Source organism: Astyanax mexicanus, chromosome 6 (assembly GCF_023375975.1).
Source record: "Astyanax mexicanus isolate ESR-SI-001 chromosome 6, AstMex3_surface, whole genome shotgun sequence".
In the NCBI taxonomy this organism is placed as follows: domain Eukaryota; kingdom Metazoa; phylum Chordata; class Actinopteri; order Characiformes; family Acestrorhamphidae; genus Astyanax; species Astyanax mexicanus.
The window spans coordinates 6856836-6882396 of record NC_064413.1 but is presented as its reverse complement, the minus strand read 5'-3'; the positions used below and the strand labels follow the sequence as shown (position 1 = coordinate 6882396).

General features: G+C 37.3%; 1 protein-coding gene across 2 annotated transcripts in view; it reads right to left on the bottom strand.

Moving 5' to 3' along the window:
- Positions 1-663: 663 nt before the first annotated feature.
- The window catches only part of rasip1 (Ras interacting protein 1), a 37570-nt gene continuing 12672 nt past the window's right edge, over positions 664-25561 (bottom strand). For both annotated transcript variants that reach the window (XM_022673992.2, XM_022673991.2), the window contains exons 4-16: positions 25248-25505; positions 23303-23535; positions 21056-21214; positions 18957-19161; positions 16772-17070; positions 15519-15680; positions 12194-12234; positions 11209-11363; positions 10020-10132; positions 8188-8479; positions 6515-6678; positions 5271-5412; positions 664-2856 (exon numbers count right to left, since the gene is read on the bottom strand). In XM_022673992.2, the coding sequence (XP_022529713.2) occupies positions 2678-2856; positions 5271-5412; positions 6515-6678; positions 8188-8479; positions 10020-10132; positions 11209-11363; positions 12194-12234; positions 15519-15680; positions 16772-17070; positions 18957-19161; positions 21056-21214; positions 23303-23535; positions 25248-25505 (2402 nt within the window). In that variant the 3' untranslated portion in view covers positions 664-2677. The remainder of the gene's footprint in view (positions 2857-5270; positions 5413-6514; positions 6679-8187; positions 8480-10019; positions 10133-11208; positions 11364-12193; positions 12235-15518; positions 15681-16771; positions 17071-18956; positions 19162-21055; positions 21215-23302; positions 23536-25247; positions 25506-25561) is intronic.

The window sequence follows — 25561 nt, the reverse complement described above, 5'->3', positions numbered from 1 at the left end:
GACGATTTTTGGGGAAAATTAAAGAATTTTAAGTGCACCTTTGGTACAAAAAATACGGTAACTAATGTCAGACATGGGCTAGAAAAGTATAAAGTCCTCAGTATTGAGCTGTGGAGCAGTGGAACTGTGTTCTCTGGAATGATGGAGCTCCATCCAGTGGTTTTGGGATGGAGTGTGGGGTAGGAGTGAGGTCATGATCATCCAACATCCTGACCTCACCAACGCTCTTGTCTCTGAATACAATCAAATCCTCACAGCGTTTAATAGCTCAAAATATCTAGTAGAAAGCGTAGAGGAGAGTAGAGACAGTTTATTCAACAAAAGCAGCTCACATTCTTTCTTTATACATTTATATATTTTTTATTTTTTGGAGGAAACATCAAATCAGCAGATCCTCCAATAATTTTGTCCACAAAGTGTAATTATTAATTTAATTTATGATATAATTACATTCTAAAAACTACTCAGTGTTTAATGTTAAACACAAGTTGGCCTCATCCAGTCCAGTCTATGCAAGGCTTGGTAAACCGCCCGCTTATCTTTGGGCAATCCTTTTGTGATCATTTGTTCATTAGGCCCGTGTGTATTGCGATCACGCCCCCCAGTGTTGATTAGCAGAATGACAGGATCAGAAAAAAATATAACAGACCAATACAAAATGAATCAGCTTCATACTGTTAATATTTATTAGGAATATATGAATATACAAAGCACAGCCAGAACATGGTGTTGGTATATTAATAATTCAGTATGGATTCCGTCTCGGGTCCCAAAGCCGATTCATTAAACATATATTAACGCCAACATGTCTTTTTTATGTGTTTTAACCAATAGAAGTAACACAATGCATTAGAATAAACACAAACACATAGTTTTTACAATATGTAGTTGATATGTTTTAGACTAATTAGAAATAAAGCCTGGATTTCTCTTTAGTGCACCCATAGATTGTACATATTTGTTCAGTTCCACCTTTTAATTAAAGCACATAAAATATACAGAAGTATATATTGAATAGTGCTGGATATCCTCAGTCAGTGTAACGTTTATCTATGTTTATATTTTCCAACTTTTTTGAAGCTAAATTTGACATAAGAAAATTGTACGCAAAACTGAATTATTTTTATTATTTTTCCATTTAGTATATTGAAGAAATTATTATTGTAAAACTAATATAAATTTGTATTTTTTAACAATTTTCTAGTTTTTAATTTCTGCCCCTTACAATTTTCAGATTCGTTCAATTTTTGCATTTTATCTAGGCTGGATTATACCATCAGATGTCCGATACATGATGCAAAAAAGATAGAAAGAAAATTGAGAGAAAGCTTTTTTTTTATAATTATTATTTTTCAATTTTTCTTCAGTGAAAAATGAAACACTTTGAAAACAATTGAAACAATTAATGTGAGCTCTTTTCCTTTTTACTTTATTAAATAGAAAAAAAAACATAAGTTTTACTCACAGATTTCTATTTTTGAATTTATGGCCTTGTCTTACACCCTGTGGAAAGTACATTGTGATGCTCATTGCTGTCTTACACTCCGCCAGCGGTCTATTTTCAAACCTTCTTCCTGTGTTGTTCACATACAGAAAATTTAAATTTGGTGTGTTCAGGTAAATTTCTGCTATATTGCTATCTTGGCACTGGGAAACACAGGTGCGCCACTGACTGAAAACAACCTAGACAGACGCCCAAAACACCCATGATTAATTAAAAGAATAAGTGCATGTCATAAGCACATGTACGTGGCTTGTTTCGTGGTGTACGTTTCCTGTTGTTATAATAGTAAAGACACGCTGAAACGCCCAAAATCAAGCTAAGGGCCATTAGCTTTAAATTGTCCGAAAATTTAGGTGATAAACATTACAATGATCATCCTCTTCTTCTATTTGTATTAAAGGTTTTGCATTTGTTCCATAAAATTAATGTTTGCAGCCCAGTAATCAGCTTTTAAAAGAGTTTGGCATATTTTAAAACAGTAAAACACCATTTCATAGCACAGTAAGGACGCTATAAGTTTATAACTAAGCACTTATTCACTCTAATCTCACTTTAAGTGTTAAATCAATCCTGCAAGTGTTAGAATGTAAACTGTAGCTTTGTATTAGATCTTTCACGCTGTCAAACTGTTATAATATAAGATTGTTATGTCAGATATGTATCATATAATCTATGAAGCAAGTGTTATAAGCGTTTAGTGTTATTTTCTCATTTTCTATCATTAGTGTGCATTAGTGTGTACCTGGTACAGGTTTTTCACTAAGTGACAATAATAAAACACTGCATATATAAAAAACTGCTATCGCCACCACAAAGAAACAACACTAGTGGATACACTTTTAATTCTAAGTAAACCTAAAATGAAAGGAATCTAATCATTGCAACCAGGCAACGAGTCTCCTGCGTTATATAATTACGTGTAACATACTGCTAAGGTGCATAAATGGGCGCCTTTCAGTTTAAATGTAAAATCATCCTGCACAGCATATCAATGATGATGTTCAGCAGTTTTAAAATACTACAGGCTACTAAAGCAGTAATACTGGAAGGTATCTGGTGATACGAATTCAAGCTGTAATAAATCTAATGAACTGGCCAAAGTGAAGTGAAGGCTGTGTGTTCTGTGTGCTTTAAAGCCACAGTTTTACAACACCTCGCTACATGTTCCCTGTCCTACAGTCTAGTTCTCTGATTGGCGGGGAGCTCGTCCTGATCCAGCCCCCACAGGAACGTCCGCAGGGCTGTCACTTCCTTTTGGAGCTCTGGGGTCGGGATTGGCTGAGTGAGGTCCAAACTTGGAGCCTCATTGGGCAGGATGAGGGGTGGGTGGTCCAGAAAGCTCTCGAAAATATCTGAGGTAAATCAAAGACAAATAAAGCAGTAGATGAGTGAAATATACAGTGGCAAGAAAAAGTATGTTTTCTACATAAGAAACCTCATAGTTATAATGGATAATGTATGTGAAACCTTGAGTTAATGACCTTAAGAAAACTCATTAGAGTCAAGTGTTAGCATATGTGGAGACTTGTAATTTGTAGATGAGGACTAGAGCTAATTTGACACCTAAACCTTTTGAGTTTGCTCCACACAAGAAGGGTACATATGGAGTGAATTGTGTGCCAAAGGTTTTACAAAAAAAAAAAAAAAAATTCAGCAATCCAAATTTTTAGAATAAAAAGAAAACGTATGTTGCAAATACAAACAAAGGGGAAAAAAAAGCAAATATATATTTTTAAATATACTTTGTTACTTTATTATTCTTTAGAGTTATTTTTACATTTTTTTCAGTTTGGGCTTTGCCAGTCTTTTCATTATTGTGTTTTTGTGCATTTTATGTGCATGATTGTGGATTTTTGTGGATTTTATGTGGATTTTACGTGGATTTCTGTGGATTTTATGTGGACTTTTGTGGATTTTATGTGGATTTTAAGTGGATTTTTGTGGATTTTATTTGGATTTTTGTGGATTTTATTTGGATTTTTGTGGATTTTTGTGGATTTTATGTGGATTTTTGTGGATTTTATGTGGATTTTATGTGGATTTTTGTGGATTTTATGTGGATTTTAAGTGGATTTTTGTGGATTTTATTTGGATTTTTGTGGATTTTATTTGGATTTTTGTGGATTTTTGTGGATTTTATGTGGATTTTATGTGGATTTTTGTGGATTTTATGTGGATTTTTGTGGATTTTATTTGGATTTTAGTGGATTTTATTTGGATTTTAGTGGATTTTATTTGGATTTTATGTGGGTTTTATGTGGGATTTTTGTGGATTTTATGTGGATTTTATTTGGATTTTATGTGGATTTTATGTGGGTTTTATGTGGATTTTATGTGGATTTTATGTGGATTTTATGTGGATTTTATTTGGATTTTATGTGGATTTTATGTGGATTTTATGTGGATTTTTGTGGATTTTATGTGGATTTTATGTGGGTTTTATGTGGATTTTATGTGGATTTTTGTGGATTTTATTTGGATTTTATTTGGATTTTATGTGGGTTTTATGTGGATTTTATGTGGATTTTTGTGGGTTTTACGTGAATTTTATGTGGGTTTTATGTGGATTTTATGTGGATGTTTGTGGATTTTGCTGCTGAAGATTTTATTTTCTGGAATCTCTCGTTTGCTTCTCCTATATTTTTTTTGCTTCTGAGTTTTGGCACAGTTTTCACAGGTCATTCATTGGTCACCTGATTTTGGATTGATCGGTACCCTGAACCCTCGTCTGAGTTCTGCCACGCCATGAACGAGTTTCAGTGCACAACAACAGCAGCAGCAGATACTTTTACAATTAAATTTAATACAAACGTTATGTTTGTTATATCTCTTTTTTAAGTAAAAGTTTCACTCCTTTAAAAAAACAACCTGTTTAAGTAAATTAACTGTTAGCTATAGTAATAAAAAGGCTAATCAAATAACGCTAACCAGTACTCACTTTGCTTTACCTAGAGGCATAATAACTAGCTAACCTTAGCTAACTCACTCATTAGCTCACTGGCTAGGTAACTATGTAACTAGCATATATAAGCCTGAACATTTAGCACACCTTGCAAAATCAGGTGACCAATAAAGACCCGCCCACCCGTAAAAACTGTGCCAAAACTCAGAAGCAAAAATGAAGCAGAAGAAATGGAAAACGGGAGATTCCAGAAGCAAAAGTCTTTAGCAGCAAAATCCATAAATCCATAGAAAATCCACAAAAACACAAAAACTAAAGCAAATTTTGGCAAAATCCAAATCTAAATAATTTTCAAATAACTGCAAAGAATAATAAAATAACCAGTACAGTAAGACAAACAATCTACAAAAGGAGACAATTTGGAACTGTGTCTATCTGCTAAGAAGTGGGCGCAAAGTCAAATTTACCCCAAGAGTCCAACAGAGACTCATCAATAAGGTAAAGAAACACATATTTGAAGGCGTCATTGGTACAATGATGGAAAAATTTGGTTAAAATCCTTCTGTATGATGTGCAGATCTGATCTACTTTTACAAGAAGTGCCTAGTTGAGGATGTTGCTGCCAGGTGGGGCAACCAGCAATTGATTCTAAGGGTTCACTGACTTTTTACACTACCACTTTAAATGTTGAATGAGTGTGCTCTATAAAGACAAGATTTTATATATTTTCTGTGTTATTATGTGTTATTTATGACAAATTTATGCAGAAAACCATGAAACTCCAAATACTTTACATTTTTTTTTATTTTCCACTGTAGCTAATCAATTTTTGTTAATTTGACCTAATAAACCAGTTTTCCTTACCGCCTCCTAGTTCAGTGCCTGGGGGTGGAGCCCAGCAGGAAGGTGTGGCTCTGGCTGGTCCCAGCTTGTAGTGAGTCAGAAGGTGGTGAAGCTGGGCGGGGCTTAGCAAGGCGTGGTCCTCCTGCAGGCTCGCCCAAGACGACTGACCAAAAAAAGAGATTTTTTATTCTTTAAAGAGTAATGTTTTTTTTAACATAACGTTGAGCTTTATTTTTGGCCCCTCCTCCTTTTTTGGTCCCCCCGTGTAAAAAGTGTACAAAGTATTTCTTACGAAAATTACTATTATTAAGGAACAAGGGTGTCACCATGTTTTCCTTTTAATTCAGCAGGTCTTTCTGCTGGGGGTGGCTAAGTAAACAAAACAGTAATTCTTAAAAAACATTTTCTTTTAAAATGAAAACAAGTGTTGGATGTTATTCTACACAGATTTCTCTCCTGAAAACTGTTTATTTGGGTGATTAAAGCACTTCCATCTATTAAAAGTAAGCTTAAATTTCCAGATTTCCACTAAGCATGAGTGCAGCAGCTTTAGTATTAGCACAGACTAACCATTAGCGGGACGTAAATGCCGCACAACAGCGCTACACTGAGGAACCCTGATTGCTTCAGTAAGCCAGGGTGATATTAGCTAGAAGTTTGTGTCCCATAGCTTGTTTTAACACAGTAAACGTGCAGATTAGTGTTTGATATACTCACCTCTAAACAGCAATAGAGCTAGCACTTAGCAGGGTAAGCGGCTAATGCTAATGCTGCTCCAGCAGTGCTTTCTGGGGTTAGCAGCAGTCTACAGACTGATAATACTCACCTCTGAATGGCTAAAGAGCTATTGCTTAGCATGGTTATTGGCTAATGCTAATACTGCTACAGAGAAATTAGAAATATTAGCTATTTAAACTACATTTAAGAGGATTTTACTTGCAAAGATCACCCCATCCAAACCCTGTCTGATGTTTTGAAGATGTTTTGACCTGGTGGTCTAGCCATCACAGTTCGGTTCTTGTCAAAGTGTCTCAAACATCATTTCTTGATGACGGGACCAGTAGAAATAGTCCAAAATGATCTGAAATAAACTCTTTTTACACTGACTTCCATTGGAAGTTTAGAAGTTTTTTTTTTTTCTCACTCCTTTAAAGATGCTGTTTTGGAAATACTTGTTTTTCATTAGAAAGCTGGTGGTATTCACCCCTTGACATGAGCCAGCCATTTATACTAGATCTATACTAGTATCAGTGAAGAAGTGTTACCTGGATAAGGCGGGTCTTTGGGATGCACAGGAAGTTGACAGTGACAGAAAGCTTCTTGAGGAATTCTGATGCGATATCTCCAAGGCCGGCCCCCTGCAGCCAGTCTAGAACCAGGTCCAGATTAGTGCGGATCTGCACCGCCCGAGACCAGGAAAACAAACCGTCTGACGTAGCAAACAGAAACATTGAGTCATACAGTGTCAGAAACGACGTACGGACGTCAATTAGAGATTACTGAACAAATCCACACGGTCCGAGACTACACCCTAAGCCTGGATAAGTAGAATTTACTTAAAACGTTTTTGGGTAATTAGATGGATAGATGGATGGATGGATGGATGGATTGAACAATAATAGGGGTGGTACAGTAATAAAGCACAGCAAGAAATAGAAGACTATGGAAGATGCTAACTGAGGCATGAAAAATTAACTACACCTTATAAGATATAAATAAAAATAAAAATGCTGTAACCTCAGATAAGTATCTCACCTACTACAGTGATCAAAGAATACATACAACAATTTATAAATACAAAAAATATACAAAGTATGAAAGTAACCTAATCGTATATATGAGGTAGTGCAGTAATACATTATAAATTAAGTATAATGGATAGCAGGTACCAGCAGATATGATGAATACTGAACATTAACCTGTATTTAAAGTGTTGTATTTAGATGTAAGTAGTGACCAGGAGTGTGAAAATGTACAGGATGTCACCATAAAATGACAATTGGTTGCTTCAAATTGTTCAAATAATGTTTACTGAAAACTGTTTTACACTTAAAACTTTCAGTTTTTATGCCTAAATTGTAAGTTAAGTTTTAATTTATGTTTATTTGATAAATCACTTGCTTTGCATAATAATTCTACTTTGGATTTTATTGTCAGGTAATAAAATAGATTTGAATTTAGTCTTCTAATTGATTTTATTTAAGCAAAATATTGATTTAAAATACTCATGGAACATTAGATTGAGAAAGCTAGGTGGCGCTATCACATAAACGCAAATTAAAAGGCTTCTCATCTCCTTTTCTTCCTTCATTAATGTTCCTGAAGTTTTGGGAGAACATTGCAACTTCAAAGAACTGGACAATAGACAGCGAATGAAGAAATTTTCTGGCATGTTGGGAAAATCATTCAGAGTTCAGAGGGAAGTGTGTATGTTTGATGTCAGGAATCAGTTGCCGTAATGAAGACACAATCTGTCAAAAAAGACAGCAACTCAAGTAAAATTATGAGTAAATGATAGTAATAAAAAATATATTATTATAAGTAGTATATTTAATTATTAAAATAATAATATTTTATCAGTCTGTGGCCCGTAACGGCACATATATTTCTCCTTCTGGCCACCAACAAAAAAAGTTTGGACATCCCTGGCCTACAACATAGAGACCATCCAGTTTATTCTAAAACATAATCTAAGAGAGCCTGGGGGGAATAACTACACACTGAAGGTGAGTGTCAGAACCTGGGGGATTCATTCAGTATTCAAATAGATTGTTCCAAAAGAAATTTGAAAAGTAGTGGTCAATGGCAACAGACTAAACTTAATACTACAACATTTATTAAAAGTTGACTCAACTCAAAGATCTCAAATATTTGAGTAATGTTTGACTGTGGGTTTACAGTGTAAAATGCTGTGATTAAAACACTGTAGTGTTGCTACCTCTCTCCAGAAGAGTGTTGAGGAGCGAGGTGTTGGTGAAGAAGAAGAGGTAGCCGAAGGTCTGGGATGTGAGAGGAGGAGAGAGGCAGGCTTCCCGGGAGAGCTGCAGAGAGCAGTGATAAACCTCCACTAGCCCGGCCACTGTGGGGGGCAGAGAGGCCACATCCCCCTCCTCGTGCCCCTCTTCTCCATCTCCATTCGTTCCATCTCTCACTGCAGTCTCCTCCTTCTGCTTCTCTTCACTCGAGAAAGGGTTGGTGTCCAACAGGGTGGGGAGGAGGGAGTACAGGGTCTGTAAGGAAAAAAAAGAGAGAGGGTAAAACCATATATAACTTTTTTATTGCAATCAATAGATGCATTTTATGAATCGTTTTCTAACCATTTGTCCTTTAGAGTTAACAAAGCTGCTTTTGTCACTGTGCCTTAAAGGTACCAAAACTATACTTCTTTTCTCATTACCTTTATCTTAAGCCCTATTTGGACAGGATTAGTTTCTCAGGGGGTTCTGGGGTAATTTTTTTTCTCTTTTATGGGGGGTCTTCTGTGATTTTATTCCCATCCAGAATGACCATATACATGTTTTTTTTCAGACGTCCTCTGAAAAATTACAGGCTGAATTATCTACTGTTTTTCACTGAACTCTGTGGTCCTCCAGTAATTGTAGTCCCGTCCGGACGCACATCTCTGAGTTGTGTCACCTCACATTTAATAAAATAGCTATTTGTCCACTGCCACCCACTGTAATTACACTTTGGGTGCGCTTTTCCACGGAGATCCACATAAACACAACAGCGAGTGGACATGGAGGCGCTACTGAACGCAATGTCATGTGACCAAGAAAGCCAAAAAAAACTTACTGGTGCTCCAGTTTTTTTAATTACAGTCTGGATGCAAGAGCTTTATCACGGATAGGGCTTTAGTTGTAACAAAACACACACAACCTATTTATTTTAAAGCCGACATGACTAATCTCATTCTCATATTGTCACCATGAGGCCACCATATTTTTGGGTATTTGTCGGCACAAACAAACAATTAGCATTACTTGTGCTTAAGAATCACTGGCAACATTATGGCACAACCCATAAATTTCAGTACTTTCCCTAATCTATAGTTTTACTGTTTTATGGCCATTTACTTAGTAACAAGCATAAAAAAGCTAGTAGTAACTAGTAGTTTGTCTTAGTAGATAGCTAGATAACTTTCCCGTTCCACCTTAAATGGTGTAACAGATGGCAGAAGTCTGCTGCATTTAAGGTGGAATGAAAAAATAAAGTAAAAGCTAATAAAAGCTCATTTCAGCTCCCTATCACAAAGAGATTAAGGAATTTACTATAGTAATTAACCACATCCCCCCTTTCTGAAGACAAATGATGAAGCCCTAAAGTTAACTAGTTAACCAGCAGCTAGGTTGGGCTTTAGGCTAGGTAGGGTGTTTTAAAACTAGCCATTTTCTCGGACCTGGGTGTGCTTTCTCAGTGGGTTCTGTAAGCTTGGTCAAGTTTAATAGCTGCTTTCCTCCTAAAATTGGTGGTCTGGGGTTCACTTTAGGTGGACTCCAGATGTGGAAGCTAACCGAGTCCATGTGGGAGCTTGTTTCCTTTTTTATCTTTTCCACTACACTTTAATAATAAGACTCCTGTCTTATTAATCATTTCCGCTGTCTGCGATTGGCTGCTGCTTCTCACGGGTTGTATGTTGATTGAAGTGTTAAGTATAACTGGTTGTTTGTAAATCGTGATTGTAAAGCATCCTTGGGTGTCTAGAATATATAGATGTAACTTCATCCGTTGATTCACTGATACTAAATCATATAACAGCCTGTCTCTCACCTTGGTCAGGTGATACACACACTGCTGGAACGTGTGCATGATGACATCATCAAGCTGCGCCAGTGCCTCAGAGCAGGTGTCCATGTCAGCAGACAGCACAGGATCACCGGGGGCTGAAGAAGATCACACATGATACAGGTCTTAGATACAAATGCAACAGCAAATCTGCATATAAAACCCCAACTAAACAATAAATAAATGTAATGTAATTAAATGTAATTAAAAACAAGATTGCAATTATATGCAAGTCTCTTATACGCATATTTTATTCACAATAGAACAAGAAAATTTAACCATTATTCGTCAGCAGTAAGTTAAGTAAACAAAAAAAATATTTAAAAGTTAAACGAGAGCTGGATGTTGATCTACACAGATTTCTTACCTGAAAACTGTTTATTTGAGTGAGTAAAGCACTTGAGTTTATCTACAGTAAGATGTCGGGTTAGCGGCTAATGCTGCCTAAACCTGAGTGTTCCGGTTAGCCAGGGCGATATTAGTTAGCGGTTCCTCCCACGTAGCTTGTTTTAACAGGTTAACGCCTCTGAACAGTACAAGAACTAGCGTTTAGTGCGGTTAGTGGATAATGCTAATGCTGCTCCAGCAGTGCTAGCCAGGGTTAGCAGCAGGCTACAGGTCGTTAATTCTCACCTCTGAACAGCGAAAGAGCTAGTGTTTAGTGTGGTTAGCAGCTAATGCTAATACTGCTCCAGTCTTGGTTCTGGAGAACTAAAATGAAACTCCTGGATAACGCTGTACTTCAGTAGAGTTGCTTTACTGCTCCTTATAACCTGACTGATAGAATTCATACATAAGGTTCAACCGATTATGAGGCATTATAAGGATTTTCTGGAAAATTAAAGGATTTTAAGTGCGCCTTATAGTGTGAAAAATAAGATAATTCAGGACATGGTTTATTAAGTGTACACAAAGCTGTGTATTTATACTGTTACAAATAATTAGGTGGAATAATAACACACAGTGCTCGTCTGCTTTGACCTAAGTGTGGAACCAAGAGGCCAGAACTGGAAAAGGACATGCAGAGACAATAGCCCGGACACACAAAGACAAAACAGCTTTATCTCCAAAGATACACAGCAGCATGTTGTGTAAATTTCTCACTGTATTTCACAGTCTGTCTGTTTTTAATTTGAGAAATGACGATGAAGTTATTTACTTCTTTTTTTCTTACCCTCAAATTCCCATTCCTTCTCCATGGCCTCTACTTTGACCTGGAAGAAGTTGAGGAGCTCTGTGGCATTGGACATCCAGAACATGAGAGGTCGAAGGTCTGAGGAGAGTTTCTGGACACTGGGTGGAGGGATATCTGCCTCAGAATCTGGAGAACTGGACAAACAAACATTTTGCTATTTATAGCTTTATGTTTAAGTAAAATGAACATTGTTGTTTTATTCTAGAAACTACGGACAACATTTCTCCCAAATTCCCCAAAGCATTTATTTGCAGAAAATGAGAAATGGCTGAAATACCAAAAAAGATGCAGAGCTTTCAGACCTCAAACAATGCAAAGAAAACAAGTTCATATTCATAACGTTTTAAGAGTTCAGAAATCAATATTTGGTGGAATAACCCTGGTTTTTAATCACAGTTTTCATGCATCTTGGCATCATGTTCTCCTCCACCAGTCTTACACACTGCTTTTGGATAACTTTATTCCTTTACTCCTGGTGGAAAAATTCAAGCAGTTCAGCTTGTTTTGATGACTTGTGATCATCCATCTTCCTTTTGATTATATTCCAGAGGTTTTCAATTTGGTGAAACTGATCATGATTTTAGTAATGCATGATCAGTTCTAAATAAATGTTGTTCTTAAATAATAGGCCTGTGCTTCTTCAGTGTTGCAATGTTAATTAACATCATTCTGAATGGATTTTGCTCATTTGAAGAGCTCAAACTTTTTTTTAAAGCTCAGTTTTAACACTCAACTTACAAAAAAAATGTAGGGGCTCAAAAGTACAGTGTATGGGGCGGGTCGGGCTGGATTTTTTGGGGCCCTATCTAAGCTCTATTCCACTGGGGGCCACCTGCAACATCTGATCAGCATGCACTATACGCCATAGAGACAAATGTAAGGCGAAGACACAGCAGTCTCACTCTCTCAATAAGTGACTGTGAAGTGCAGCAAAGAATGTGAGAAAAGAAAGTGTGTGTCTTACGTTTGGGTGGGATGTTTGTCTCCGAATTCTTTAATGTTGTCCTGAAACATGAATAATGGAACAGGGAAAGAGAGAGAGAGAGAGAAGAGATTAGAGCAGCCTCGGATGAATGCTTGGGCGGGTGTGTTTGGCCGATGTGTCCGGACAATGACAGCACATTTTCCAAACGGTTGGAAATGACATCAGTCAACCTCTGTTTACAAACTTCGGCGAAATACCAGTGAATGCCCATGTGTGTGCAGCTGTGGCTCCTCAAACCACAGCCTGCCCTGGCCCCAGCTCCTTCTCAGAGCACACAAACACACACAAACACACCGCACTGGCTATATCAGGTGTTCTTCTATAACAACTTTGTGTCTGTGTGGCTGTAACTGTACAGTAGCACAACAGAGTGACTGTGCATTATGGGTAATAATTAGAGGTGGCTGTATTTTACACAGTATGAGCATCTACACTGAAAAAGTGTACAACAAACCATGTCAATAATTTAAAGTGCACTTTTATGTTGGTGTAATAAAAAAAAAATATGATATCTGGTTTAAACCTGTTTTCCTCAGTTTGTCTAAAAGAAAATCCATTTCCTATTAAAACAACTTAAATAAATTAAATAATTTAACTCAAATTTCAAATTTAACTGATTTCAGAGGTTATGAGATCACATCAGATCACTCCTCCAGGATTTTTTCTGTCAGTAAGTCTCACAAGTTTCCCATTGGTTCCCGTCACCACTATTACAATACATGTAAGGGGCGTGACCTCCCTCACCATCATTGTGAAGCTGTTCCCCTCAGGGTATCTTCTCTTAACTACTAAGGGAAGTTTTTATAATGTTTTTTTTTCCTTTTTTCATAATTTTCTTTCAAATTTTTCCCCATTTACTCCCAATTTACACAGCCAATTACCCAACCCACTCATTAGGACTCCCCCTATCACTAGTAATGCCCCAACACACCAGGAGGGTGAAGACTAACACATGCCTCCTCTGATACATGTGAAGCCAGCCAGTGGCGGACTTAGCAATTTGGGGGCTCAAGGCGAATTTAGCTTGGGGGCCCATCAATAAAAAAAAAATTGATCAATAAAATACTAAAAATATTTAAAATGAATAAAAAATAATTCATATAAAATAAAAACTCATTTAAAACACAATCAAAAGCTATCTAATAGTGTGCAGAATAATATCTGTTTCAGTTAGTTTCAGTTTCAAATAATTGAAACAGCTCCCCAAAACCTCAACCTATCCTTTATATTTGACGATATTTGATTAACTTTACAGGTCCTCACTCATCTTAATTTATTTAACTAAACTGAGTTTTCAAATTATTTCTAGCCTCGCGCTGAATTCAGTTCCGCGCTGCGGAAGAGAGAGAGAGAGCGAGAGAGCGAGAGAGAGAGCGCGCGGGCAGCGCAGTGCGGCGCGGCGCATTTTGCCTGATTTCTCTTGTTTAAATATCAATAAATATGTGAATTTAATATTTTTACTACCATTATATTTTACTTCACTTGATAAGATCTTATTTATTATTTTTTTTAAAATGCAATGCCGCGCGCGCTTTCCTTGTGACTGACGCTAAACTGTTTGATCCAGCTGTTATATTATATTATGTTATATTAATACCATTTTAACGTTTTTCGTTTCTATGTTTTGAAATTCGTTAGATTATATTTTTGTCAACATTTTGGGTTCTTTTCGTTTGTTATTTTTCAAATAAAAATAATAGAATTTACATCATTTAAAGTAAGTCAATTACTTTAACTAGTTACATTTATAGTGAGGTAACTCCGTTAGTAACTAGTAAATATAACTGATTTTTCAAAGTAAGCCCAACACTGGTTGACAATGCGCAAGTTTCCCGACCCACAACGAGCAGGTTTATTCTATTTGCCTGAATAACATGAAATGTTTAAAATTAATACAGACATGTAGAAAAAACGAAGACAAGCTGTAACCTAGATATAAATAATAATAGAATAATAATAATAGAATAATAATAAATAATAAAATAATATGCCAATTAGGCATATTTATAGCAGTAGGGTATTTAAATTTTCATCCCTGACTCTAATTAATTTAAGTTATATACCTGATTTGATATTTTTCCATACAATCCCTGCTAAAGTTTTAGGTGAAGGAGACCCAAAGAAGGTCAGTGCATGTTTCTGGAAAAACAAAAAAGTGGGCGTGGGTCATAAAGGACGATATGGGTGCTGACACACTAAAAAAGCTTATCAGTTTTGGAAGAGCATCTGTTTTTAGTTTAGCCTCTTCCTTCTTTTTTCTTTTTTCGCTCACATCCCACTTGTACACTTAATTTCACCTTAATTCCGTCTTTCACAAGCAGCGCGGTTCACCGGCACCTGCCTAGCAATGCCTCTATGCAAAGACCGCCTCTGAAGCCAGTTCCGAGACATCAGCTCACAGACGCTCTGTGCTGTGAACATCACCGTAGGAGTGATGTGGGGAGAGAGCGCCATCTACCCACCCGGAGGGAGCACCACTCGGCGCCTCCTAGGTTTTTTATAATGGTTAAATGCTTGAATGCAGTGTTGTTGGCTGCAAGAGCAAATTGTAAGAGCAAGTTGTAAGAGCATAGTTTTTTTGCTTTTACTTAAGAAACGAAAACCTGATTAGAGACTTCCAAAGTTTGCCCAGCTTCAACTGTTACTTAATATTAGAATTTTAAGTCGATTTGAATTATTTGAACATAATTTAGTAGATTTTATACTCGTGACTATATATATATATATATAATGCATTTTGGCTGAAATGCATTTTGGCTGAAATGCAATTACGGAAAGTTTATAAAATTTTACAGAATATAACAGAATTTAAATCATTTAATTAGTTTTTTCAAAGGTCAAATTCTACATTGCTGTAACAGAAAGGAATCTGTTAATCCAGATTTTTTTTAAAAATAAAGGTAAAAAAAAGGTGAAAAAGGATATTAATTATAAATCATCTTTTATCTTTGTTTTAAAGAACTTTTCGGTTTTATGATTATTATTATTATTATTATTATTATTATTATTATTATTATTATTATTATTATTATTTATTTATTCTCTAGACTATTGAAAATTAGCCAGAGGTCAAGGATCCAACAAGTCATGATATTACTAATATATAATATATATATATATATATATATATATATATATATATATATATTCCAACAAACGTGATTCCAACATGATCAGAATAAAGGAATTTTTAAACTGTGTGGTGCCCATGTGGTGCATCAGTTAAACTACAGACTATCCCGTTCCACATGAATATCTCCCAACAAATGTGTTCATTAATGTTAAAGGGTTAGTAGATACGCACCCACACGATTGACTTGATCTGATTGGCAGCTTTTAACAGCAGCTGGGGCGTCAGCGCCGGGTCCAGATGTTTGGAAGCGTAGTCAATCATGAGTGAGAGCAGAAAGGCCGGGGCTAAAGCTCCACCTCCCGAATCCGGAGTTGAATTCTTTGCTATGATTTCCTAAAGAGAAACATCAGTAAAAATAAGCATTGATAAATGAATGAATAAATAACAGAAGATACTGTACAGATCTGTAACAGATGGGTTTAAAGATGGGTTTATCTGTGGATTTATGGATGTATTAAGTTTACTAAAAGCATGTAACCATACTATTCCTTCACTCCACTTCAATATTACCGTACTTTACAGCCTATAAGGTGCACCCGATTATAAGGCACATTTTCAAAGTCAAACGAGTGCTGAATATTAATCTACACAGATTTCTCTCCTGAAAACTGTTTATTTGGGTGAGTAATGCACTTCTGTTTATTTACGGTAAGCTTAGATTTCCAGTATTTTAGCACGGTTAGCAGCAGCGCTAGTCACAGTTACAACACAGCAGTTGTTTTTTTTTTCATTTTAATTCAGAACTCAGCTTATGTGTGTACGCAGTTTTAAACACAATTCAGCCACATGTGTGTGTTTAAGTGACCAGTGAGGACGCATGTTAGTGATGAGGGAGTGTCCAAATTTACTTGTGTTTTCAACACTATTTAGTAAACTAAATAGTCGCTCTCTATATAGTGCAATATTATTAAGGAAATAGAGAGCCATTTATGTCCCAGACAGAGTCTAATCTTTTAAGAACTGCTGGGTCATTTTGCCCTGACCTACCGTAAAACTTAAACTTCGTCACTGCAGCGCTGTTGGGTGGCATTAGCCACGAACCACGACTAACACTAGTGGTTAGCCCCCCTCCCCCGCCATGCCTTATAATCTGGCACGCTAATAGTGTGTAAAATACAGTATGTTTATGTCAGTTATCATGTTAGCTAGCTCTATGCTAATATTAGCTATCTCTGCACTAACCTTAGTTCTCCCCCCAGTAACATTAGCTAGCTCTCCACTAACTTTAGTTCTCTTCCAAGTACCTCGCCACTAAAATTAGTATGTGTTTTCCCACTGGCATTAAACGGACCATCCAAAAAACAGAAAATTTACAGTAAATTTAAGACAATTAAAGACTTTAAATATCAAGATTTTAATTTAAGACATTTTAAGGCTTTTTAAGGACCCGTGGGAACCCTGTTTTTGCAGCGGGTGGGTCGTACCTGCAGCAGGGCATCTGCCTGCTTGCCCTGGAACTTCAGCACTGCCTCAGAGGATCCCAGATACTGCCTCAGAGCCTCCTGCCTGTCCGCCACACTTCCAGCCACGAAGGAGGAGGCAGCCTCAGCCTGCCAGGGTGAGGCAAGGGCTATGGGTGGGGCAGGGGTCACTCGGGGGTCCCGGTACAGGAAGAGGAAGTGACTGCCTAGGCCAATAAGGTCTCCAGGCTTCAGCACTGCCTCTCTGTACAGCACAACTCCGTTGTGAGTGACGGCTCCTCCTCTGAACGGACGCACCAGAGCTGTGGATACAACAGCAGATTAGCATCCAGATTTATACTTTATATATTTTTTACACTTACAGAAGCATTAAACAAATACATTAAACCAGTTTTGGCATCATTACAGTGGGTTTGGGTCTTTTTTTAGGATATATTTAGTACTGCTATTAGTTTTAAAGGCTGAGCACCAGCTAATATGAAATTGTCAAACACATAACTACAGCTTAAGCTGAGTCGCTAACTTGTGATTGTCGATGATTAGAAAACTTTTAGAATTTTTTTTCCCCCACAAATTCAAGGAATACAGCTTAAAAGACTATTGTTTGGCACTGTACCCACTGTAGATGATGGAAAACAACCTGTAAAATTGAACTAGATGAACTGAAGATGATGCAAAATGACAAAAAAAAAGGTGTGTGGTTTTTGGCTGCAGTAATTTGATGTACCATAGACTGTGTACAGCTGGACAGAGCATCGTCTCTCAAAAGTCAAGCCACCACAGGTCGGGCTCCCCCTGCTGTTCGGTTTCAGAAAGCTGTGTAACCCCACCCATCCCCATAGGTTTCAATGGCAAAACAGACAACTTTCAGTCACGTTTTTTTTTACTAATATACTGTAATTCTACCTCCATTATTTAAATGCAGCAGCTAGTGTAACCTCTGCTTATATTGTCAAATTTTATATCCCCACAGAATTCGGTTTTTAAAACGTTATTCAGCTCTATTCAAAAAAGGTGTGGTTATTGTAAAAGGGCTGGTTATGGGCCGGACCAATAACAGACCGTCAGCTCCGCTCCGCTCCGCTCTGCAGCCTGTGACCTCGAGGCAGCCCTCAGGGGCGGGGTTATTTAAATGAGTAGGCTGTCTCTCCACAGTCTTTCTCCCTCCTCTGGTCTCTACTGCGCAGACTTGGGTTTCAGGATCGCCAACATGGAGGAAGATTTTGGCTTTATTTTCATTGAATGAATGGGAACGGAGACACGGCATCCATCTTTTTTATAGTCTCTGTGATGTACAATGGGCCACCGTGCACAAATGGCCCAAAGACGCCAATATACCCAGAAAGTGGATAAGGTAGGACCGTTTGCACACTCTATTGTCTGTAGTGCTCATTTTACTCCTTAAGATTAACACAACTATGGCATGTGCCATAGCTAACTGTGTTTATAACTGGTTTTATTCACTGTTTTTACACCTTCTTATTCAAAGTTTTTCTTCATTTAATTTATTTTCTACATTGTTTATTAATATTCATGATGTGAAAACTATTGAGGGACACATATGGAGTTAAGGAGGTGTGTTTTACACTCTTTGTTTACTAAATAATTCTGCATGTGTTCCAGTATAGCTTTAATATAGACTGATATAAAATATTACATTTACAAAGTAAAAAAAATCATAAAAGAAAGAAAACACATTAGATAATGTGTGTTAGAGAAATAGGGTTTATCCAAACTTTTGACTGGGACTGTGTATTATTAAAAAATAGTGAGTTTAGTTCTTTCCTTGAGGACGAGTGAAACCGGACAGCTTTTTAGGATAATTCAACAAAAAACTAGTTCAGTAGGTATAGATCCCTCCTTCAGACAAAGTCTACTGGCCAATTCTGCAGTGTTCTGTCAGAAATGCTGTTTTCTCAACTGATCTCCTTGGACTGGGTGGGAGCCATAGAAATGGCTCATAGAAGCATATGATTCCTGACACCAAACTCTTTTAACTAATTTATTATTTTAGAAAATAGAAGGATGGATTTTCTTTGGTGTTTTTTTGGAGTGTTTATAGGGGCAATCGAGACAAGCAAAAAAAATGATTTTTTGCATAATATGCCCCCTTTAAAAGTCAATTCATCTGTTTTTTTTTATAGTATAACATTGTGATTTTACGTTCCTAATGTGGAGACTGACATACCTTGACCACGGGGTTGGTCAGGGACAGCAGAGTCCCTCCTCACCAGCAGGTGTCTGGCGAGGAGATCTGGAGCTGAGAGGAAAGTGTCCACTCTGAGAGGCCTCTTTCCCTTCCTCTCTCTCTCCCTGTCCTTCTCCCTCTCTCTGAACGTAGGCTTCCGTCCAAAAACGTGCGTGTGACCTGCCATGATGTACAAAACGAAGTCCTGGACAAAAACAAAGGAAATAGTTCAGTCAGAAACCCTTTAGAGCTGGATTTAATTATCTATTAGGATTCTGCAGAGTGTGTGATTTCTACAGTGGTAACTTAATTCTGAAAATGTGCAAATAATGACTGAATAGTCATGTGATACAAAATCCAATATATACATATGTATGTAAGTACAGGGGTATGAAAACGTTTGGGCACCCCTGATCATTTTCATGATATTACTTTATAAATCATTGTTTTTTTTTAGATCAGCAATTTCAGTTAAATATATCATATAGCAGAAGAACACAGTGATATTTGAGATGTGAAATAGGAAGCATTTAGAGGCTGTTTTTTCTGCAAAAAGCAGGTTTACTAAATATTGATGTAATTTTTCTTTTGGGGAGCCCAGATTAATGCAGCTGCCTAATTTAGTTTAAAGATTTTTTGCACACTTTCTGTAAATCCTATAAACTTTATTCCACTTCTCAAATATCACTGTGTTTATCTGCTATACGATATATTTAACTGAAATTGCTGATCCGAACAACCAATGATTTATAAAGAAAAATCATGAAAATTATCAGGGGTGCCCATTTTTTTTTCATAACACTGTACATATGTGTGTGTGTGTGTGCTTTCAATGTCAACATGTTTTTAAAAAAAGTATAATAATTATAAATATAATAATATGTTAAATATAATAATTTTCCCAGGTTTGGCCCCAACATCATCGCTGTCCAGTTGGAAACAAGTATCTCCAAAACAGCGACATGAAAGAAGAGAGTTAAATTCTTCTTAACATTAAATAGAAGTAAATGTAAAAATAGTTCATTTCAGGTCATTTTGAAGAATTTCTACTATTTGTCAAAAAAAATTGAAAGGGAATTAAACTAAAGATCAACAAAAATGAAGATACTTGTTCTTCATTGTGTGTATATATATATACACATCTAGAAAAAAAAGTAAGAGACCATATAAAATGATGAGTTTCTTTGATTTTACCAAATTGAAAACCTCTGGAATATAATTAAGAGGAAGATGGATGATCACAAGCCGTCAAACCACCAAACTGAACTGCTTGAATTTTTGCACCAGGAGTAAAGCAGCATAAAGTTATCCAAAAGCAGTGTGCAAGACTGGTGGAGGAGAACATGCCAACTGTGATTAAAAACCAGGGTTATTCCACCATGTGAACGTGTTTTTATTTGCATTATTTGAGGTCTGAAAGCTCTGCATCTTTTTTGTTATTTCAGCCATTTCTCATTTTCTGCAATTAAATGCTCTAAATGACAACATTTTTTTTATTATTTGGAATTTGTGAGAAATGTTGTCCATATTTTATAGAATTAATCAACAATGTTGCAACATTTTAACCAAACATAAACCTATAAATAGCAAAATCAGAGAAACTGATTCAGAAACTGAAGTGGTCTCTTATTTGTATTTTTTTTTACAGAGCTGTATATATGTATATGCAATTTTGACTGGTAGTGTGTATATATAGTGTATTCACTGTTTTACACAGTCAGACAGACTGTTATATGAAGGTGGAAGAAAGACTGTTGTCATTTATAGCACAGTTGTTATGAAAACGACTGTAATCTGAAATCTTAAGTTGTTCAGAAATGCGGGGCTGATAAGGGATGAAGTGTGTTACAAGTTGTCGACAATGCGCTCTTGTGTGAGGTCATTGTGCGGCAGGGCCAGATGTAGACATAGCGGGTGTGTGGACGTATTGTGCGGCCCGTGTGGTCATTGTGTGGCTGTGTATAGCTGTTTTGTGCTGCTATCGGAATGCCATATCAACTGAAAGGTATGAAAGAGGAGATGGTATGTTGCGATTAGAGGGAATGCAGGTATGATATCATGAGGCGCTCGGTGTGATAGGGTGGTGCTGCATGTCTAGCCTTGCTTTGGTCATAGCCCTGCAGCAACAGGAAATATGGGCGGTCTGTGGGTGGGAGGATCAGGCTCTGCGACATCACTTCCAGGTCACAGGTGTCTCTCTCTTCCTCTGATGCTCTTGAGTGTCTCTCTACATCACCTCGCACCCTCTGCCCGGTGACCTTCAGACAAAAGAAAGAAGAAATAATGAAGCCATGCTTTCTTTATTATTGTTATTTTTTTTCTTTCAAATTTTTATCCCATTTTCTCCCGAATTTACAAGACCAATATGCAGCATTGCTGAGTAGGATCACAGCACACTTTGAGGAAAGCACAGCTACTCGGTTCTGATACATCAGCTCACAGACGCCTCGTGCTGATCTACATCACCCAAGGAGTGATGTGCTGGAAAAAAAACGTCATCTTCCCACCCAGAGAGAAAGCAATGCCAATTTTGCTCTCTCAGGGCTCTGGCAGCTGATGGTAAGCTGCATAAACAGGATTCGAGCCAGCAATCTCCCGACAATAGTGACAGCGCCTTAGTCTGCTGGATTTTTTGAATGGAAATAATGTAAACATTCTAAAAAGAAGTTTGTGTTTTACTCAGATTAACTAATACTATAATATAAGTTCACAGAATTTCATCCTGAGAACAATATTTGTTGAGCTAATGAAAAAAAGAGTTTTCGACCAACTTTTCATTTACTAAACATGCGATAAAGTTCTTTAATCAGTGTTGGTTCATACACTTTCTGTATTGGCTCATGGGACCTAATATATGCACATTGGGTTTATGATTTTCCTTCACTTTCCTTTAGTGTGGTTTCTTTCACATGAAGCTATCTCCCCTTGGGTGAGCTTTTGTATTTTATACCTTGATTAGCTGACAAGCCTCAGTGTTGTAGACTGAAAGAGCAAGTTACCTTTAGTTGTGTTGCTCAGGTGTTGCTGTGTGTTGGCCTGGTGCTACACTATTTGCTTGTGTGCTATCCACAGAACATTTTGTGATTTATCCTTTATTGATTAAATAAGTTTGGAAAACCAATATCAAAACTAAATTATTAAAAGCCATAATACTTGGAATAGCCAGATGAGCTGTGATAACTAAACCTAGTTCATTTGTTTACTTAAAACTTTTAAGCATAAGTTATCATGCCTAAACTGTAAGTTAAATGAAATTATGTTTTTTTGTTAGATTAGTTGCTTTAAACAGTAATACTACTTCTAATTTAAGTGAACAAAATAGATATGTAGTATAGATTTTAGATTTCATTTTGCTGAAATACAGATTTCAAGCATTATACCGTATTTTTTCGCTCTATTAGGCGTACTTAAAATCATTTCATTTCCCCAAAAATCGATAGTGTACCTTATGTTTGAATTTTACCAGTCAGGTTGTAAAGAGCAGTAAAGCCACTCCAACTAAAATACAGTGTTATAAAGAAGTTCCAGGCTGGAGCAGTATTAGCATTAGCTGATAAACTCTTTTGCCATTCAGAGGTGAGTATATCGGACTGTAGTCTGTGTGTTTAACGTGTTAAAACTAGCTACGTGGGACAAACCACTAGCTGATAGCACTAGATGTTTGTCACAAATCCTCAGTGTAGCACTATCCGGAGGCATTTACTAGCGCTAAGTGCTGGTAACCATGGCTAGCGCTGCTGTTAACTGCGCTGTGGAAAATATTAGAAATCTAAGCTTACTGTATATAAACAGAAAGCACTTTACTCGCCCAAATAAACAGTTTTGAGGCGAGAAATCTGTATAGATTAACATCCAGCACTCGCTTGACTTTAAAAGAAAATATTTTTTCGTTTTTAAGAATTACAGTTTTGTTTACTTAGGCGCTTCCCTCAGCTTCCCCATTAGAAGAGAAACATGGCGACACCCTTGTTCTTTACTATTGTCACTTAAAATACACCTTATGATCTGATGCACCTTATGTAAGAAAATAGACCAGAAAATAAACATTTGTTGATATTGTGCCATAAAAAAGGGCGCCTTATAGTCTGTAAAATGTGACATATAATGCTATAGAGTAAACAGTATAGCGCACAGCCAACCCAGAGTTAGCAGCTCACACAATGATGCTCAGTTTTACAGCCTACAACACCAAAGCCAGGTACTTACTACAAGTTTAGCTAATCTCGCCTGGGGGAAATGACTACACACTGACATGGACTGTGAGAAACTGTGATTGAAACATCAACTACATGTAGTATCATAACCTATGCATTTATTATGCTCCTTTTTTCTCTCCTGGTTCTCACCTCTCCTGCTTCTGTGGCGATCATGCTCACAATATTCTTCCTGTCCTGAGGACTGCCATTTTTTGGTGCGTTTCCCCCATGTCTCGGGTCATTGGCGGCCTGGTTGCCTTGACGGCGCCTTAAGGTCAGGTTCATATCGCTTATACTCCTCCGAAGCTCAGTGTTTCTCCCCCGGTGACCGCGCTCCTCTTCAGGACCGCTACCTGAGGCCATCCTGCTGCGTCTCCATCGCACTGCAACAGCAAAGCATGCTTACATTACATAACATTAAAGACCAAAAGATAAATGTGCAGTACCAGTCAACGTTTGAACACAGCTTTACATTCAGTGCTTTTATTTTTATATATACTGTATATTTCCTACATTGTAAATAAATACTGAAGTCATTCAGACTATGAAGGAACACATAAGGAATCATGTAGTAACTTAAAACTTAACTTAATCAAACCAGAATACTCTGTGAAAGAAGCATTTAGGTCAGGGGTGTCCAAACTACGGCCCGTGGGCCATTTGCGGCCCGTTTCCTTTTTTGGAGCGGCCTGTGAGGTATTTTAGAAATAGAATGAAAGTTGGCCCGCTGTTAAGCAGGTTTTTATAATGTGAGATTCAAAGTTTGAACGCTAGGAGTCAGAAACGGGCCAAAGAGTCTAAAAGTGGAGAGAGTGCGCATTTCTTACGCAGAAAAACGGGCCAAAGAGTCTAAAAGCGGAGAGAGTGCGCATTTCTTACGCAGAAAAACGGGCCAAAGAGTCTAAAAGCGGAGAGAGTGCGCATTTCTAGCGCAGAAAAACGGGCCAAAGAGTCTAAAATCAGAGAGGGTGCACATTTCTAGCGCAAAAAAAATCGAGCCAAAGAGGTTAAAAGCGTAGAGAGTGCGCATTTCTAGTGCAGAAAATCAAGCCAAAGAGGTTAAAAGCGGAGAGTGTGCACATTTCTAGTGCAGAAAAACGGGCAAAAGGGTCTAAAAGTGGAGAGAGTGCGCATTTCTAGCGCAGAAAACGGGCCAAAGAGTCTAAAAGTTGCCGTAATTAAGGAGTTTAATATTAAGAGACATCATGAAATTAAACAATTTGAAAAATCTTAGTTTACACAACACTGGCTAAGATAAAGATAGTAAGTCAAGTAAAATGGTGTGTAAATGAAATAATCAGAAAAAAGTATTATTTAAAGTGGTATATTTCATTATTTGTTTTATTACAGAGTCTGTGGCCCGTGACTTCAAATATATTTCTCCTTCTGGCCCCCAACAAAAAAAGTTTGGACATCCCTGATTTAGGTACTCTTATATGGGGAGCTGTTAACTTGTGTTTCTTTAGGCTGGTTACTCTGATTAACTAATCCTGTGTAACAGAGGGAACTTTTGTTCTTTTTTTTCCTGGGTCAGTCCTGATGAGTGCCAGTTCCATCCTAACTTTTTGATGGTCTTTGCAACTGCCTTTGAGGATACTTTCAAAGTTCTTAAAATGTTTCAAATTGACTGACCTTCATTTTTTAAAGTCATGTTTTATTATTTACTTAGTTGAGTAGTTAAGATGGTTCAAGAAATTCAAGTAATTAACTCTTGACGAGTTCAGCACAGCTGTTAACTGAAAGCCTGATTTCCAGGTGACTGAGAAAATCCAGCCAAGATGAGCAGAACTGTCTCTATCTAAGCAAGAGGTGCTACTTTGAAGAATCTAAAATATAAAACATATTCTGGTTTGTTGAACACTTTTTTGTGGACTTAATAACTCTGTATGCCTTTCTACATAATTTGGATGACTTTACTATTAATCTACAGTGTAGAACATTTTAAAATAATAAAGAAAAAAAAAAACACTGAATTTAAGGTGTATCTTAACTTTTTACCAGTGCTGTATATATGTAACAATATACAAAACTGACTTGTAACCTGGTGTTCCATGTTTGTACACTAGGAAGGGACGTGGGTGACCTAGTTACGTACCTTGGTTCTCTCCGTCCCTCTCTCTCTCCCTCTCTTTCTCTCTCTCCTCCCTCTCATACTCGTCACGTCGCTGGATCTCGAAGCGACGCTCAAAGCCATCTTTGGGCCTCCACATATCCACCAACAGCAGGGGGCATTCCCAGGGAGCCACGCCCCTCCGGCACTCTGTCTGCCATTGCACAGCTCCATCTGCCTGCTGAATGGGCTTTCCAATGACATCACACAACAGGAAGTCCTCCGGGGAATGCTTCTGGAGAACTGTGCAGGTGCACAGGAAGGTGGAACACACAGGGGGGGGGGGGGGGGGGGGAAGG